We start from the raw sequence: 16,561 nt of genomic DNA on the forward strand, positions 1-16,561 counted from the left end.
TGTCATTATCAATGTGTTCTGGTGCCAATGCAAATATCATCGGGCATGGTCTTCTCTGTTCTTGCCTCGATATTTCTAGGGCTCCCAATGGGAAGCACGAAGTAATAAAGTTGAAAGCACGAGACGGTACTCAATCTTGTTATTAAAAGAGAGTAATACTAGGTATGAGAAAGTTGGAATACGAATTACATACGATGAATAAACATGTAAATCAACGGATCATATTCAACACTTGATAAGAGTTTGTCACGTCATTTGAAAATCTCTCGTCATGCGTGCATTGTTGAACAAAGATCTGAATGCTGTCCAAACTGAATGCCCTTGTATCTTTCTCGCTATGAGTCGTCGAGCGCCCCCGTCTCTCTCTCAATCTTATTCAACGAGCTGCTGCATTGCTCTCTCGAAAAGGATTGGCTCTAGAACCCTAGCCCCGAATCCCCTAGATCGATTGAATTGAGCGCCTTCTCTCTCTGTTTCTGATTGAATCGAGCCCCCTAAATAAAGACCTAATTCTCCGTGGCCGACAGTCATTTTGGTCAAAAGAAGGCGCTATTGCCAGTATCGTCGGGGATGGCCTTCTCTCTTCTTTCTTCTTTATTTGGGCTCCCCATGGGAAGTACAAAGTAACAAAGTTGAAAGTAGATTCGACCAAAAAAAAAAATTTGAAAGTAGGAGATGGTACTTAATCATCTTATTAAGAAAAGAGTAATGCCGCGTGTAATAAAGCTAAAATCTAAATTTTATACATAGATAAATATATAAATAAGTGGGTCATATTCAACACTCAATAAGTGCATGCCACATCATCTAAAATATATCGCCATGCATGCACTGTTGAACAGAGCTATGGACATCGCCTCCATTGAGCGCTCTTGTATCTCTCTTAATACAACTCAACAGAGCGCCCCGTCTCTCTGTCAATCTAATTCAGTCGGCTGCTGCATTGCTCTCTTTGAAAGGATTGGCTCAAGAACCCTAGTCTTAAATCCCTCAGATTGACTGCATTGAGCATCGTGTCTCTTTCTCTCTCATGAAATCGGGCCTCCTAAAGTGAAGGCCTAATTCTCCATGAACGACGTCGTTTTGGTGAAGGGAGGGCACGTCATCGTTCTGTTTGGCAATTTTTGCCACGTTGGTCGACGTGATAGTTGACGTTCGTCGCATCATCCTCCGTTCATCACATGGGATGCCGGACATGCAGTTGTCCCATTCATTAATGGAAGGATTAGATAAGATAAGCGCGCGCGCACGTGCAGATCATCCTTAAACAAGCATAAGGTATGAACCGGCAACAATGTAAGTTAAGTTAATGTACCAAAGCCTGTCAAATAATCGATTAAAGCCATCGACTCAACCGAGGATCTCTTCCATTTTCCAAACCGCATTGATCGAAAGGGCCCGCCACCAATTTCTTTGACTTCCATTTTCACAAAATCAAGCGGCAAAAATACTCAACAAACGAAGATCCTTTATACCCTCCCTCCCTCCCCCAAAAAGGCAAAATCACATTTGAATTGCATCAAGATCTCGTCGCGAGTCCATCCATAATCGAAACCATAGTAATTTTTGGACGAGTCGATCGCGTACATAATTTCGATTGATTTGGGGCGTGATGAATGACTTTCGAAGCATATTGAGCCCAAACAAGTTTACATACTCGGGTATAAATGGAGCGTGATAAGAATCATGTTTGCACATCACATTCAGCAGAACTTCAGAAAAAAAAATGGCCCTCTCAGCCATAGTTTTGTGCCTTTGTCTGTGTCTCTTGGCCTCTGCCACCTCCTCATCCTCATGGAAGCAGATCGACCCTGAGGTCATGGCCCAGCAAGAGGCCGACCTCATCACCACCCTCCCCGGCCAGACCCCGGCGAGCTTCTGTCACTACTTCGGCTACATCTCGGTGAACAACGGCCTCGGGAAGGCTCTCTTCTACTGGTTCTTCGAGGCGACGAGCCATGCTGCCGAGAAACCTATCCTCTTGTGGCTCAATGGAGGTAATATTGCAAAGAACTCCATTATAGGTTAACTTTTTACGTGAATGTGCCACTTAAAACTAAAAATGACGGGGTAAAAATTGCTTTGATATTGGATTTGATGAAAATTAATTTTGCTTATATTCTCTAATCTCCAACTTTATATTACGTCCTATACTTACAGGCCCAGGATGCAGTTCAGTAGGGTTCGGCGAAGCCCGAGAACTCGGCCCGTTTCTTGTAATAGATGGGCTGGACAGCCCGACCCTAAGTTTCAACAACTATTCTTGGAAAAAAGGCATGTCAGATATTTCTTTTGTCGTTCCCCAGCCTAGAAGGAAGATAAGTATATATGCTAGGGGCGATCGGTTCCGGGTCCAGTCCGGTTCCCCTCGAGAACCAAGAACCAGACCAGTGGTTCCCGTTCTCAATTTTTCGGAACGGGGAACTAGACCACTGGTTTAGTTCGGTTCTTGTGCTGTTCCATTGGATTAGACATATGCCAAAAAAAAAAAAAAATGCGCCGTTCCTAGACGGTCCCAGTCCAGCAAATATAGAGGTTGGACATAAAAAAATTCGAGTTCATTTCCTAAAACAGGTCTTTCAAGGCAAAGCTGAGAACCGTTTACAAGATTGTTTTCAAAATGCACATGAGATTCAAGCGTAACGATCTCCCTTCGAGTCAAAAACGGCCCGGGAACTAGCTGAAGCAAGATCGAGATGGGGATTTCGTTTAGGGACTAAAAATTCAAGATCGAGAAAACCCCATGCGCATGGAGTTTTCTTGATAAAAAAAAATAATCAATCGGTGCAGTCGGGGCGATCCGGTCCTGGTGAACCCTAGAACCGGGAATCGGACCACTCCCTCTAGAACCGGGAACCGAACCATCAGTCCCGATCCGGTCCGAGCGGTTCAATTTGCTCACCCCTAATATTTGCTCAGTTGTTCTAATTACGACACCATATATTTTGTCACATTGCATAATAATTTCTCGCCTTTTTGTTCTTGCCAAATGCAACTGCCAATCTGTTGTTCCTGGACTCGCCGGTCGGTGCCGGATTTTCTTACTCAAACATCACCGTAGAACAAGACGACAATAATATTGGTTTGAAATAATTAAAATTTATTTGTACAATTTTCAAGATAACCTCATTTGCTGAAATGAATTTTCATGCGATTATTAACAACGAGAGATGCCCACACATTTTTACTGAATTGGTTCGAAAGTTTTCGGCAGCACAAATCAAGCGAGTTTCATATAGCAGGAGAAAGCTATGCAGGTTAGTAATTATCGATTCTTTCAAATATCAATTTCTTCTATGTTTTCTATTTAATCAATCAATGAATGTGGTAGATGGTTTTTCCTTCCTTTTTCAGGGCACTGTGCACCCCAACTTGCTGAGGCAATTTACGATGAGAACCAAAAAGCAACTAATGACACTTACATAAACCTTAAAGGCCTCATCGTGCGTACCCAAATTAACTCTCAACTAAACTCGATCTTATTCGATGATTTTTCATATGAATCAAAAAATGATTTGCCGAATTTCTCAACACGCGGGTGAGCAATCCATACAAGGATTTCGAGATGGATATGACAGGGATGGTCGATTATGCGTGGGGACACGCTCCGATTTCGGATGATCTCTACGCTTCGATCCGGGACAAATGCGACTTTAGTAATGACAATGTGACCAAAGATTGTCGCAATTCATTTGGCAAGTACTCCAAATTGTACAGGATGATCGACATGTACAGTTTGTACTCCCCCACTTGTCCGCTCAGTTAGACGTGGCCACGGGCTGGTTTGGGCCTAGAACCGGCTCGGAACCGGCTCGTGAGATAACCGAAATCGGCTCGTTGACCGGAACCGGCCAAACCTGTCACGAGCTGGTTACGGTTTAAAAAAATTCGAAATCGGCCTAGAACATGCGGTTTCAAACCGGTTCCAAACCTAAAAAAAATAAATAAATAAAAGGAGAAAACAGCCAGTTGCTCTTTTCCCCCCAACGACCCAAAATTAGGCTGAATCGGAATCGAGACCACCCCTTCAAGGGTCGGTTCGGGTTCAAGCATGGCCACGAACCGTAACCGCTAGTTCATGAACCGGAACCGGCGGTTCACGGCCCGTGGCCATGTCTACGCTCGGTCGGCCCTTCGCCAGCCATCTCTTGAACATGCGAGCCAAAGGGGATGCACCTAATTATCATTTGGTAGGTGCCTTTTCTTCCTTCATTTTTTTGTCCCTTCACTTTATTTTTTCAATTAGCTTAATTTAACGACAAAATCTATCTTGATCCAACAGGAACTCTGACGTACGATACAGCGGGCTATGATCCATGCTTAAAGAACCACGCCACGGCTTACTTTAACCTTCCCAACGTGCAACAGGCATTGCATGCGAACGTGGCGCGAATCCCTCGACCATGGAGTCTTTGCAGGTGATTTAAATTATAATTTCTTGATTTTCTTGAATATGAAGCCATTAAAAAGATATTAATTTATGCTAAGTTCGTCTCGAAAAATTAATTAAGCCTCGAGGTGAGATATTCTTGGAAGGACATGCCTTTTTCAGTCCTCCCAGTGCTGGAGAAACTCATCCGTGGGGGTATTCGCTTGTGGGTCTTCAGGTATTGTCGGTTAAAATTAATTAAATTAGTATTCATTAACTAAATTCCATTTAGATATTACAATGGTAATTTTGGTTTGATTGATCCTTTTGCAATTCAGTGCAGACACGGACGGGAGAGTCCCGGTCACGTCGACTCGGTACACGTTGAAGAAGCTCGGCCTCAACATCACGGAGAACTGGACACCTTCGTACAAGGGTGAAGAGGTAATTTCATCATGAGTCTCTAGTTATGATGATCTAATCTACTGCATCCTTTACTTTTTAATCACATCGTAAATGCATATGAAAATTCGATGTGAAGGTGGCCCTATAGACAAATCTATATTGGAATTTATGAAAGTATTATTTGAGCTTACGAGCTATTATATGCTGTTCGTGTTATTTTTATTTATTTAATTTTTCTTGGTGCCCGAAAATTAGATTTTGTTTGGTCTTAGGTCGGAGGTTGGACAATTATGTACGAGGGGTTGACTTTCGTGACGGTGAGAGGAGCACGGCATCAAGTTCCCACTTTTGCCGCCAAGCGCTCTCCTCAGCCGACTCGACGCTCCCCGGCCACGCCCTTTTGATTCCTCTATTTGATGCTTCTAATTAAAGAAGAATAACTATGTGACGGACGAGACGTCTGGAGTTTGGGACGTGATCAAGGTCGAATCCTCGAACTATTCTATGCCGTGAGATTACTTGCGTGCTCGGATTCGATTTAGTTCTTACTTCTTAGCCAGCGATCATTAATTTTATCAATTAGCGCTTGGATCCGCTTTCAAATACTCTAACTCACGCTAGCAAAATGTTAATAATGTTGGGTAGATGCTATGTAGCACGGACTCGGGAGTTTGGACGTTTTTCGCATGTCCGAGCTTCCGACACGCAGTCAACGATTGGGACACACTCGGACACGCGTGTCCTCGTGCAATTTGGGAAAATTAAGCTAAGTGAAATCGGAATCCGAAAGCCTCAAATTGCTAACCTAATTTCATCTTCCTCCCCTCTCAGTCTCTCTGCTCTCGGCTCTGCCTGGCCTCCCCTTGGCTCGCCATGGGAGATTAGGATTTACCATCGCGAGGTGCGCCTGCTGGAACTGGATGATTGGGGATGCACTGCGATGGAGGATTAGGGTTTCCTTCTTTCGGCTGCGATGTCGGGACGAGATGGAGGAAGAAGAAGGAGATTGCGATGACGGCGGGACGACGATGCTAGAAAAAGAAGGAGACCGAAGGGTTACAGAGAGAGAGAGAGAGAGGGAGAGAAGGTTTTGATTTTTAGTGATGCTTTTTCTGAATTTATTTTGTTTTAGTTGGGCTTTTATTTCTGCATTAGTAATTTTTCTAAATTTTTATTTTGTGTTCTTTATTAGGGAATAAAAAAAGGAAAAAGCAGATGAAATTATAAAAATGATAATTTATCATGTATATATACAAATCATATTTAATATACAACGTGTCCCAGTATAACGAAATTCTCTATTTTTTCAGAAATCACGTGTCGACGTGTCGTATCTTGTCATGTCCTATGTCGTGTCATTGCTATGGATGTAATTTTGAGTGATGATATTAATGAATTTAGAACTCTAAATAGTCGAGAAAGAGGGTGCGTGCTTGAACTCGAATCGGGTCATTATGTTCTTGCCAAACGCTTTTGATGGTCATGCAAATATCATCAGGCATGGTCATCTCTCTACTTGCCTCGTTATTTGGGTTCCCAAGGAGAAGTACAAAGTAATAAAGTTGAAATTACGAGATGGGGCTTAACCTTCTTATTAAAGGAGTGATACCAGGTATAATAAAGTAGGGATACAAATTTTATACGATAAATATACATATCAATCAATAGGTCATATTCAATACTTAATAAAAGTTTGTCACAGCATTTTAAAATATATCGTCATGTGTGCATTATTGAACAAGGTTTTGGACATCGCTCAAATTGAGCACCCTTGCATCTAGACGTATCAAAATGGGTCCAAAATCAATTTAAGAACCCACAAGCAATTAGGTGGGTCATAAATAAGTCATAACAAACTTAATAGACCAACAGATAAGACAATCCATTTAAAAAGTCAAAATAAATGGGTTATAAATGGGTCCATTGTGAACTCACTTACAACTCACTTAGGACAACCCACTTAAAAGCCTTCACTCTTTCTCTTCCCTCATTCTCACTAGCAGGAGACGAGTATTGTCTTCTTCGTCTTCTTCTTCTTCTTTTTTCCTTTTTGGTGCTTGAGCCTCATGCTTTGCTCTTATTCATAGTCGATTATGTTTGAGATTTTAATATTCGGTTCAATCGATTTTTGTTGCTGGACGAATTGACATCATTTCCTTGGTGCGGTTGCTTCCCTTCTTTTTTTTATATTTAATTTATTCAATTTGAATATTATTGTCGAGGTTGCAGAGTGGCCATGAAAAAAAAAAGGCAGATGTTTGTAGGACTTGCTATATGATATGAATAGAACACATGTTAACAAAAGAAACATGCATAAACAGGTGATATTTTAATTATTAAATATGCATCTTCTAGGACCTCGGCGGCAGGTTGAAGGAGTTCAAACTAGACGAACTCGAGGCGCAGGAGTAGAGGCTTCTCCTCCACCGGCTCGTTAGCTCCGTTGATCACTATCCCAAGTGGTTCTTCGAGTAGATGCAATACCGCTTTGAAGCGTAAAGATGCTAACACACTTCGTACTTAAGTTTGGTAGTATTAGTCTTCAGTATAGATGAATCCTCGATATGGTGCAACGAGAAGAGCAAGTTTATTCGAATGCGTCTCCCTCACTAATAGTTCGAGCGTGAAACATTGTGTTCTCTTCTTCTTTTTCGCTTGCGGCGGGAAAATAGTGGCAGAGAAGTAACGACTGTTTTTTGTACATGAAATTCTAATAAAGAGAAAAAAAATCAGATTTTTAAAAGAAATAAATATATATTAACTTGTAAATAAATAAATAAATAAAATATGAAAAATATGAAAATTGTCCACAATGATTTAGTAATATAATTTTTTTACAAATTTATAAGAAATAAATTTTCTTAGATTGAATTAAATATAGAAGTGTTTTAGTAATGTGCGTCGGGTTGGGTATAGGGTGGGTACGGGTCGGGACTAGTATGGGTCAAAAAATTTGCACTACGCATAAATGGATCATAAACGGATTAATGGATCAATTTGAGCTAGACCATTTATGACCCGATTCATACCCTACCCAATCCACCCATTTAACAGGTCTACTTGCATCTCTCTCCCAACCTAATTTAATGAGTTGTTGCATCGCTCTCTTGAAAAGTATTGGCTCTAGAACCCTAGCACGTCATCGTTTTGTTTAGGAATCTTTGCCACTTTAGCCCACATGGCAGCCACCGCCTATGAAGAAGCACCAACATGCCGAGGGAATCGCCGCATACGTGTCGGACAAAGAGACATGTCCAACACGCTCCGACATGCGTCCGACATGTAGTCAATGCCGGTGACACACCGGGGGACACCGAGTCGGTGAGGAAGGAAGTCGGGAAAAGCACGGATCTGAAGGGTAGAGATCGGGGGGAAAGGATGTCCGCATCTCGGGTGATGAGAGAGATGAGAGAGAGAGCTGCCGACGCATGGTGAGCACCCCAGCGGAGAATGGGCTTCATGTGTGCTAGAGCAGAGAGCGAACTAGCGCCGGAGGAGAGACGAGGCAGCCAAAATCAAGGTGGTTTTCATTCGCTTCAAAGATAGCCCCCGTTTGGTTCAGCATTGCAAATGAACATTGGGACTCTAAAGTCTCTTGGCTAAATGCAAATAGTGTTTGGTTCATTTTTTGGCTCACTTTGGGAAGACGCAATTGCATATCAAATACTCTCCAAAGTCTTTTAGCTCAAAGTATTACGAAATGCAATTAATCTGTTTTTATTTTAATTTTGTCAACTTCGCTTGCTGCCACTCGGCCGCCGCCATCTGCCGCCGCTTTTTTTTTTTCAAAAAGTAAAAATACTTTACAAAGTTCGTTTTTCACCAAACAACATTTACGTTAAAGTTGCTTTCCAAATATGTTTTTAAAATACATTTTGCCAAACACTACTTGTATTTTGAAAAAGGCCTTTAACCCAAAGATATTTGCATTTTCTCAAAATCTGTCGGCCAAATACTGAACCAAACAGGCCCATAGAGAGGAGAAAGATTGTGCATGGTAGACTGCTGCATAGGTCTAGTTACAAACTAATTTTTTTTTAATAATAGGAAAGAGAATAATATTTTCTCCTAAAATATGGCCCCACAGCGACACATGGCTCCACATATCTCCTTTTGATTGGTTGGGGGAGTACATGACGTGGACTTCCAGGAGCACTCAATATTTTCTCGACCAAGTAGTTTAATTTTTTTTACTTTATTATTTATTTTTTTCTAGACTGGCTGGGGTCAAATTACGGGAGTACCCATGATAGGAAATTTCTTTTTTATTATGAGAGCTCTCTTTGTAAATTCTTTATTTTTACAAAAAAATAATAATAAGAAATAGTAATTTATCATGCATATATATAAAAATATGTTTAATATATAACGTGCCTCAATATATCGAAAATCTCTATCTTTTAAAAATGACGTGCCGAAGTATTGTGCGACTCCTATCGCATGTCACGTGTCAATATCGGTGCTACTTAGGTTACTATTCGTGTCATCATCCTCCGTTCGTCACATCGGATATTGGTTTGCAAATTTGGACGACAATTCTAATAATGGCCCAGTGTCTCTTGAATAAAAGTTTGCGTGCTTTTACGAGATACCACAATTTTTTTTTTTTGGCTAAATTTGTTCTCGAAAAGAAAGTCAATGTCTTTTATTTTTGTTTTTGTGGTGGGGGGTGGGAGAGAAAAATCTAAATTTCTTTTTTGAGAGAGACAGATTTTTGCGGAAAAATGCTGCACATGCAATTGCACCATTCAATAGTGGGGAAAAGTACACTATAAGTGTCATAACTTTTGTACGGCGTTCACTTGAGTGTCATAACTTTCAAAACGTTCACTTAAGTGCCATAACTTTCAAAAATCGTTCACTTGAGTGCTATGTTGACGTGGACACCGGAAAAGCTGACGTGGCAACTGGAAAATTGATATGGCACGCCGGAAAGATGACGTGGCACATCGGAAAGCTGATGTAACATGCCGGAAAAGTTGCCGTAACATTTAAGTGAACAATTTTGCTCCGACGTGATATTCAAGTAAACGATTTTTGAAAGTTATGACACTTAAGTGAACGTTTTGAAAGTTATGGCATTCAAGTGAACGCCGTACACAAGTTATGGTACTCGTGATGTACTTATCCCTTCAGTAGTGTCCATTGTCCAAGCTTTCGTTATATTTTGGCGGAAGCTCATCGATGGGAGTATTCGCTTATGGGCCTTCAAGTACAAAGGCAGAGAGGTAATTTCATTATTAGTCTCTAATTATGATGATAATCTAATCCGCTACATCCTTTTTTCCCCCTTGAATAGTAACGTAAATGCAGATTAAAATTCGATGTTGAAGTTACTCTTGTCATTTCCTTTCCTCCCCGTGATTTCCAGTTGAAATCAGGTGGTTGTTTAGTCGTGTACGGATTGAGTCGAACGGATTCGTAACATCGTTTTGATTATCGATGTTATTTCGACTGTTGAACATATGATCAGCCTTGATTTCAAGATAAATCTCAGGGTGCGTTTGTTTGAGTAAAAATGTTAGAGATTAGTTTTTCAAACTTTCACCTGTTTGATTCGTCGAAAATAACTTAATAAATGAAAGTAACTTTCCGATCAACAGATAATTCATACATAGAATTAAGAAAGTAAATTTCTAAATCTAAAGAAGTGAAAACCCTTTTCGAAATTATTAAACTAAAATATTTTAAATAGTATTTTTAGAATTTTATATTTTTATATATATTCTTCTTTTTCATTTCCTCCGTTGATCACCGAGCCTCCGTGACGGTCAGCAATCGGCCACATGAGATTGAGCCTCGCCATATCTAGTCAGCTCAAGCTCGACAAATCCCGGCGAGGTTGAACCTCGTGTGGGCGATCGTCAAGGCTTGACGACGGGCATAGGAATAAGAATAAAAAAATAATAATAAAGTAAATGTAATATAAAGAACAAATGTTATAAAAAAATAATGCGATTTTTTTTTTGCCTTAAGTAAAGTCACAGGATTATAAATCATTTTTCAAATGAAATCCAATTATCGAAAAACTTTTTCGGTCACATATTAACAAACAAACTGAAAAATGCTTTTTTCGGAAATCATTTTCCTTTTTTATGAAGTTTTCCCCAAACAAACGCAACCCGGAATTATAAATCGATGTTGGAATTTAACAACGCTTATTTGGGTCTGTGAGCAATTATATTTTGTGCGTGTTCTTTTTACTTATTTATTAATATGTTGGTGGATAAAAATTAAGTTTTGTGTGGACAAGGTTGGAGGTTTGACAATTACGCACGAGGGGTTGACTTTGGTGACAGTTAGAGGAGCAGCGCATCACGCTACCCAAGCTTCAAGACTTCGATTTTCGTCTATTTAGTGCTTCTAATTAAATAAAATTTGCTTAGCGACCGAACAGAGATTTGGGATTTGAGACGTAATCCCAGTCGGAACTTCGAAATAGGAGGAATTAAGAGTGAAAATTTCTTTTATTTTTCGCTTTCAATATCGTGATATTACTTACCTGTGTGTGATATATTTAGTCCTTAAGCACCGATCGTTAATTTCATCGTCCGTACTTTAAATCCAACTTTCAGATACTCAGACTAATTCGAGCGAACTTGTAGATAGTCCGTCCATGATATATGTAATTTTCGGAGATGATATTTATAAAATTAGAATTCTCAATAGTCGAGAAAGGGATTCATCCTCGAACTGATATTAAAATTGAAAGCCTTTTGATGATAATGCAAATAGCATCAGGCAGATCTTCTTCTCATCTCCCCTCGTTATTTGGGCTCCTATTGGGAAATACAAATTAATAATCTTAAAAAGAAAAGAAAAGGAGATGGTGACTTGTTCTCCATATTACAAAAGGTAATATTACATATAATAAGTAACAGAGATATAAAACAGATGTGATATATTCAAAACTCGACAATAATCCGTCACGTCACTTAAGTATAACAAATTTTTTTATAACCGTAATAAGTTCACTATTTAAATTTTTAGGCTGCGTTGATGGGCCGGATAACATTTCGGACATGATAACTTTTATCATATTCAGTGTTTGGAATGACACAACGTCTTAATATGACCGGATATAACCCGGATAAAAAAAAAATTCACCTATGAGTGGGATAGATTCGGATAGGGTGTGTGAAATTGAACAAACTAAAAAATTTCTCTCTCTTCCTCCCCCTCTCTCTTCGTTGCTACGCTGGCCAGAGTTATGACAACCACGAGAAGATAGAGTTGACCAGATCTGGCTAGTGACGCCATTGGTCCATGATCAACAATGCGAGATATGAAGTTAGGGTCCATGGCCGAGCCACCATCTTAGTCGCCGCGACTCGTAGTCGCTAGTCGTCCATGGCCGAGCCGCCTCTTCATGATTGCTTGCGTTTAGGCTTGTCCATCGATCTAGAAGTGATAGTAAAACTCAAGCCTTTGCATCATAGATCTAGTTTTGGGTCCATAGAAAGCCATACGAAAATTAAGAAAAGCAAGGAAGAATAGAAGGGAGCAGGCAAAAAGCTCAGGTGTTGTGTGAGATTGTTTCCATCATCTTTGAAAAAAACTGCGCCATCCTTTTCATTTCTCCAAATCCCTTCCCATGCTCTCTCCTCTCTATTCAAGACACCCTAAAGACCCAAATTCGATAACATTATCCTGTTAAATAGTCTTGGGCCTCTCTCATTCTCAAAGCTAGCTCAAAAGATAACTGTCTCCCACATTTATAAACCGATCACCAATCTCTTCCACAATCGATATGGGAATACCCCAACAATCTCTTCCTCATATATCGACACCTTGTGTCGGAGCAGCAACAACCCATAACTATCCCATGAGACTATTAGGTCCAAAATTATTGGTAACTTGAGCTCTAATATGAGTGTTAGGTGGTCTTGAGCCTATTTTATCCCAAAAACTAGTTCAAAGGTTGAGGTTTTCTCTCACCCTTATAATCCGACGACCAACCTCTTTTACAATCGATATTAAACAACCCCAACAATCTTCCCCTCACACATTGGGCCATGAGTCAGAGCAACAACAACCTATATCTCTCCCCCGTGTGACTCATGGATCCAGACTCGTTGATAACCCGACATCTAATACCGGTGTTGGATGATCTCGGGTTTCTCTCATTTCAAAAGCTAGCTCAAAGGATGATGATTTCCCTCACACTTATAAACCGATCACCATTCCATGATCGATGTGGGATAATCCCAACAGTCTCTTCCTCATACATCGGGCCGAGGCCGGAGCAAAGAACAATTCGTATCTCTCTTATGTGACTCTTGGATCTATACTCATTGGTAATCCGGGCTTTGATACTAGTGTTGAGTGGTCTTAAGCCTCTCTCATCCTAAAAGTTAGCTTAAATGATGAGACTTTTCCTCACACTTATAGACCGATTATCAGCTCCGGTCACTTAATGTGGGGGTTCCCCAACACATCCTTCATTGATCAACCCTCTAACCCGACATCATCGACAAAGTAAAAAGCTCGGTTTGTTTTTTTCTTCTCAAGTTCAGTTATTTATCGAAGATCCACACGATTGTCTATCTCCAGCAAAGAGATACCGGGTTCACCTCACTTCCCATAAAAATTTCTACCTGCTTTTAGATTAATTCTTTTTTTTTTTTTGTTGTTGTTGTGGAAGTAGAGCTGAGCGACAACGGCCTCCTCTACTTCATGGCCCCCTCGTCTACTTCACGAGGAAGAGGGTTCATGGTGTAATTTTAATTTGCATCCTGCAAATCAAATATTTATTTAGATAATATCTGTTTGAATCCATATTATAACGGGATGTCAACAAATATTAGGTGGGATATCAAAAATTCTATCATATTCTTATCCTATCGGACATTATCCTATTCAGCAAAATTATTCGGACAATCAAACAAGCCCCCAAAATTGAGGTCATAATTCTCCATGACCAGTATCAAGAGGACAAACTCCTTTTACTGCAACAAATGCAAATATGCAAATTTTTACGACAACTCTAATGGCGACCAAATCCATCTATCTGCATAAAAATTGTGGCCTAATCCTAGCCGCCACCTCCTCTCCTCTCCTTCCCATCTCTACGCAAGTTTTTCTTCTTTCTCTATGGAAGAGAGGGTTTGAGTTAAATCTCTCTCTCTCTCCCCTCTTCGTTAACTAATTTAGTTTTTTGTGGTTTTTTTTCTCGCTTTCCTCCTCTTTGTAGAGCTTTTTTCTTTTGATCTAGTCTATATCTGGAAGCTTCTCTTTTCCATTTCAAGTAGTTTTTTTTAGTGTATGTTTTCGAGGTTTCGTTTTCCATGGATCTCGTTAGCGTACAAGTCCATTTTGGAAGGACTAGGAGGAGTTTCGTGAAGGTTGTTCTCACTATCAGATCTGTACTCGTTCAACCTTTTACGTATGGCGATGGTATTGGGGACGTCGAACCTAGGTGCGCATGCCGAAAGACAAAGCCATAGCAACAAATGAAGATATCGGTATATGTTTATTATCGAAGACGGATTCAGTACTTAGCCATCGATTTTGGTTTGAAGAAGTCATATATTTATTTTTTGAGCATGTAACTCATATCATGGTTCTGATGATTTATTTTGTTATCTGGATCTTACTGTGCTTTGAAGAGTTAGCGGTTGAACTATGATATTTCTCTGTTTTATTGCGAATATGAATGAAATGCTATTTTGTCCAAAAAAAAAAAAAAATTGGGGCTTAAATGGCCAAATTTATCATTGGGATGAAAGTCGTTGCTTTTTTTTTTTTTAAGACAAGTCCCAATTTCTTTTTTTAATCGATTAATTTGTCACAATTTTGCTGGAAATGCAAGGTATGCAATTGTGGGAAATTATCAAAAAAATCTTAAATCTTTTGCACTTTTGACTAAACATTTTGTATTTGTATCAATTTAGTCTTTCTAGTCAATTTTGGACAAAAATCGCCAACTTGATCGACCGGTGTTAACGTGGCAAAGTGAGCGCCGACTTGGCCAAGTTTTAATAATAAAATTTTTGATTTTTTTATTATCTTTACTCTCTTTTTTTTTTTTTCGTTTTCTCTAGTTTTGTTTTTTGGCAGCCGACAAGGGTCGCCGTGCCCTCATCGGCTGCTGGGAGAATATTTCCTAGTCCTCGCCAATAGTGGATAGAGGTGTCAAACAGGTGGGTCAAGTCGGGTTTGGATTGAGTCAAATCGGGTCCGATCTAGACCGACCCATTTAACCCGTTTTGATTCACTTTTATGTAGTCGAATCTAATTATCCATATCCTACCCGACCCAATCCGTATTACTTGAACACTTCTATATTTAACCAAATTATGAAATATTTATTTCTTATAATTTGTTAGAAAAATAAAATTGCTAAAACGCTTTCATGCAATACAAATCTGGTGAAATATTTTATAATTTTTTTATCTTTAATTTTTTTTATGTTTGTATATATTTTTTATTATTTAGAGAGTATTTGTTATTACAATTTTCTATTTGCCTTTCTATTTTTTCCCTCCAAAAGATGGCGGCATGGGCGAGCGATGGTGGTGGGCGGCGGCCGGCGGCGGCGGCATTCCACCCCTTGGATAGTTTTTATATTTTTATATTTTATATTTCCTTATTTCTTAAAATAAAAATTAATATACTTAAGGCCCATTTACAATCGATGCTTGACGCAAGCCAAGTCCAACCCAGCTAATGACTTAATTTTTTAGATGGGTTGAAAATGGATTCAACTGTGTGACCCATTTTTGACTCATCTAATTTAACTTTAACTTTTTGAACCCATTCTCACTCGACCTTTGAAAACTTACAACCCGTATACAATTGTTCAAAATATGATTCAGAAAATGGGGCATGGATCTATATTGATGGCTTTAGTAGCGGGTGAAGGCCACAATGCCCTCGCCACCGGCTGGCGATGTTGCGGCCCTCGCCGCAGTGAGTGAGGTAGCCTTGGCCGGATTTGGGTGAGGCTAGCCTCGTCTGTGGTTGCGTTGGCCTCGGCCGGATCCGTGCAAGGCCGGGCGAGCTGCTCGAGAAGGCGTCACAACCCTCGCTAGTGGTCGGGGAGGGCGTCGTGGCTCTCGCTAGTCGTTGACAAACAAAACCAAAGGTAAGGAAAAAAAAGAACAAAAAGAGAAATAGATAAAAAAAAAAAAAGAGTAAAATATTATAAAAAAATTGGCCACGTTAGTGCCTAGCACACCGGGTCAACGATTTTCAGTCAAGATTGATCGAAAAGGCTGAATTGACATAAATACAAAAATTTTAGGATTAAATTGATAAACTTAAACTGCATAGGACTGAATTGATAAAAGCATACTAAATGTAAGATTTTTTTTTTGATAATTTTTTCGTGCAGCTCTGTACAAGATAAACAGGCGCGCACTCGCAGATCATTTTCGTTGAGCAGAAGCTATGTACCGGAACAATGTGATTTGATGTATATAACAAAGTTCCGTGCAAGATTTCGATTGAAGCCATTGACTCAACCGCCGATCTTTTCCATTTTCCAAACCGCATTGATTGACAGGATGCTTCCTTTGAGGGACTCCCTCAAAGAAGAAAGGGCCCCACCACCAATCCCTTTGACTTTAATTCCTCAAGATAGCAAAGCAAGTTTTCAAACATAAAACATCTTCTTCGTTTTCCGTTTCCCAAAAGGCAAAATCACTTTCAAGGGCGTCGAGATCCCGTCGTGAATCTAAAATCAAAATCGCATTAATTTTCAAACAACTGTTGATCACGTCGGTTGGTGCACTCGATTAATTTTCGAACCCTACTGAACAAGCTTAGTAGGAATTTGTGTTCATT

At 39.8% G+C, this 16,561-nt stretch overlaps 1 protein-coding gene across 1 annotated transcript; it reads left to right on the forward strand.

Annotated features, from left to right (window-relative positions):
- The first annotated feature begins 1,726 nt into the window (after positions 1–1,726).
- LOC115738162 (serine carboxypeptidase-like 34) lies at positions 1,727–5,178 on the forward strand. Its single transcript, XM_048284359.1, has 6 exons — positions 1,727–1,997; positions 2,161–2,274; positions 4,283–4,418; positions 4,512–4,607; positions 4,708–4,813; positions 5,047–5,178. The coding sequence occupies exons 1-6, from the start codon at positions 1,727–1,729 to the stop codon at positions 5,176–5,178; spliced, it is 855 nt and encodes a 284-aa protein (XP_048140316.1).
- Positions 5,179–16,561: the final 11,383 nt, after the last annotated feature.

The sequence above is a fragment of the Rhodamnia argentea genome, chromosome 8, assembly GCF_020921035.1.
Source record: "Rhodamnia argentea isolate NSW1041297 chromosome 8, ASM2092103v1, whole genome shotgun sequence".
Taxonomy (NCBI): domain Eukaryota; kingdom Viridiplantae; phylum Streptophyta; class Magnoliopsida; order Myrtales; family Myrtaceae; genus Rhodamnia; species Rhodamnia argentea.

Bases quoted from the DNA above. Each gene is read 5' to 3' on its own strand.
- LOC115738162 (XM_048284359.1), top strand. From the start codon at position 1,727: ATGGCCCTCTCAGCCATAGTTTTGTGCCTTTGTCTGTGTCTCTTGGCC. The intron at 1,998-2,160 runs GTAATATTGCAA...CTATACTTACAG, and splicing joins CCTCTTGTGGCTCAATGGAG to GCCCAGGATGCAGTTCAGTA. The intron at 4,814-5,046 runs GTAATTTCATCA...GTTTGGTCTTAG, and splicing joins CTTCGTACAAGGGTGAAGAG to GTCGGAGGTTGGACAATTAT.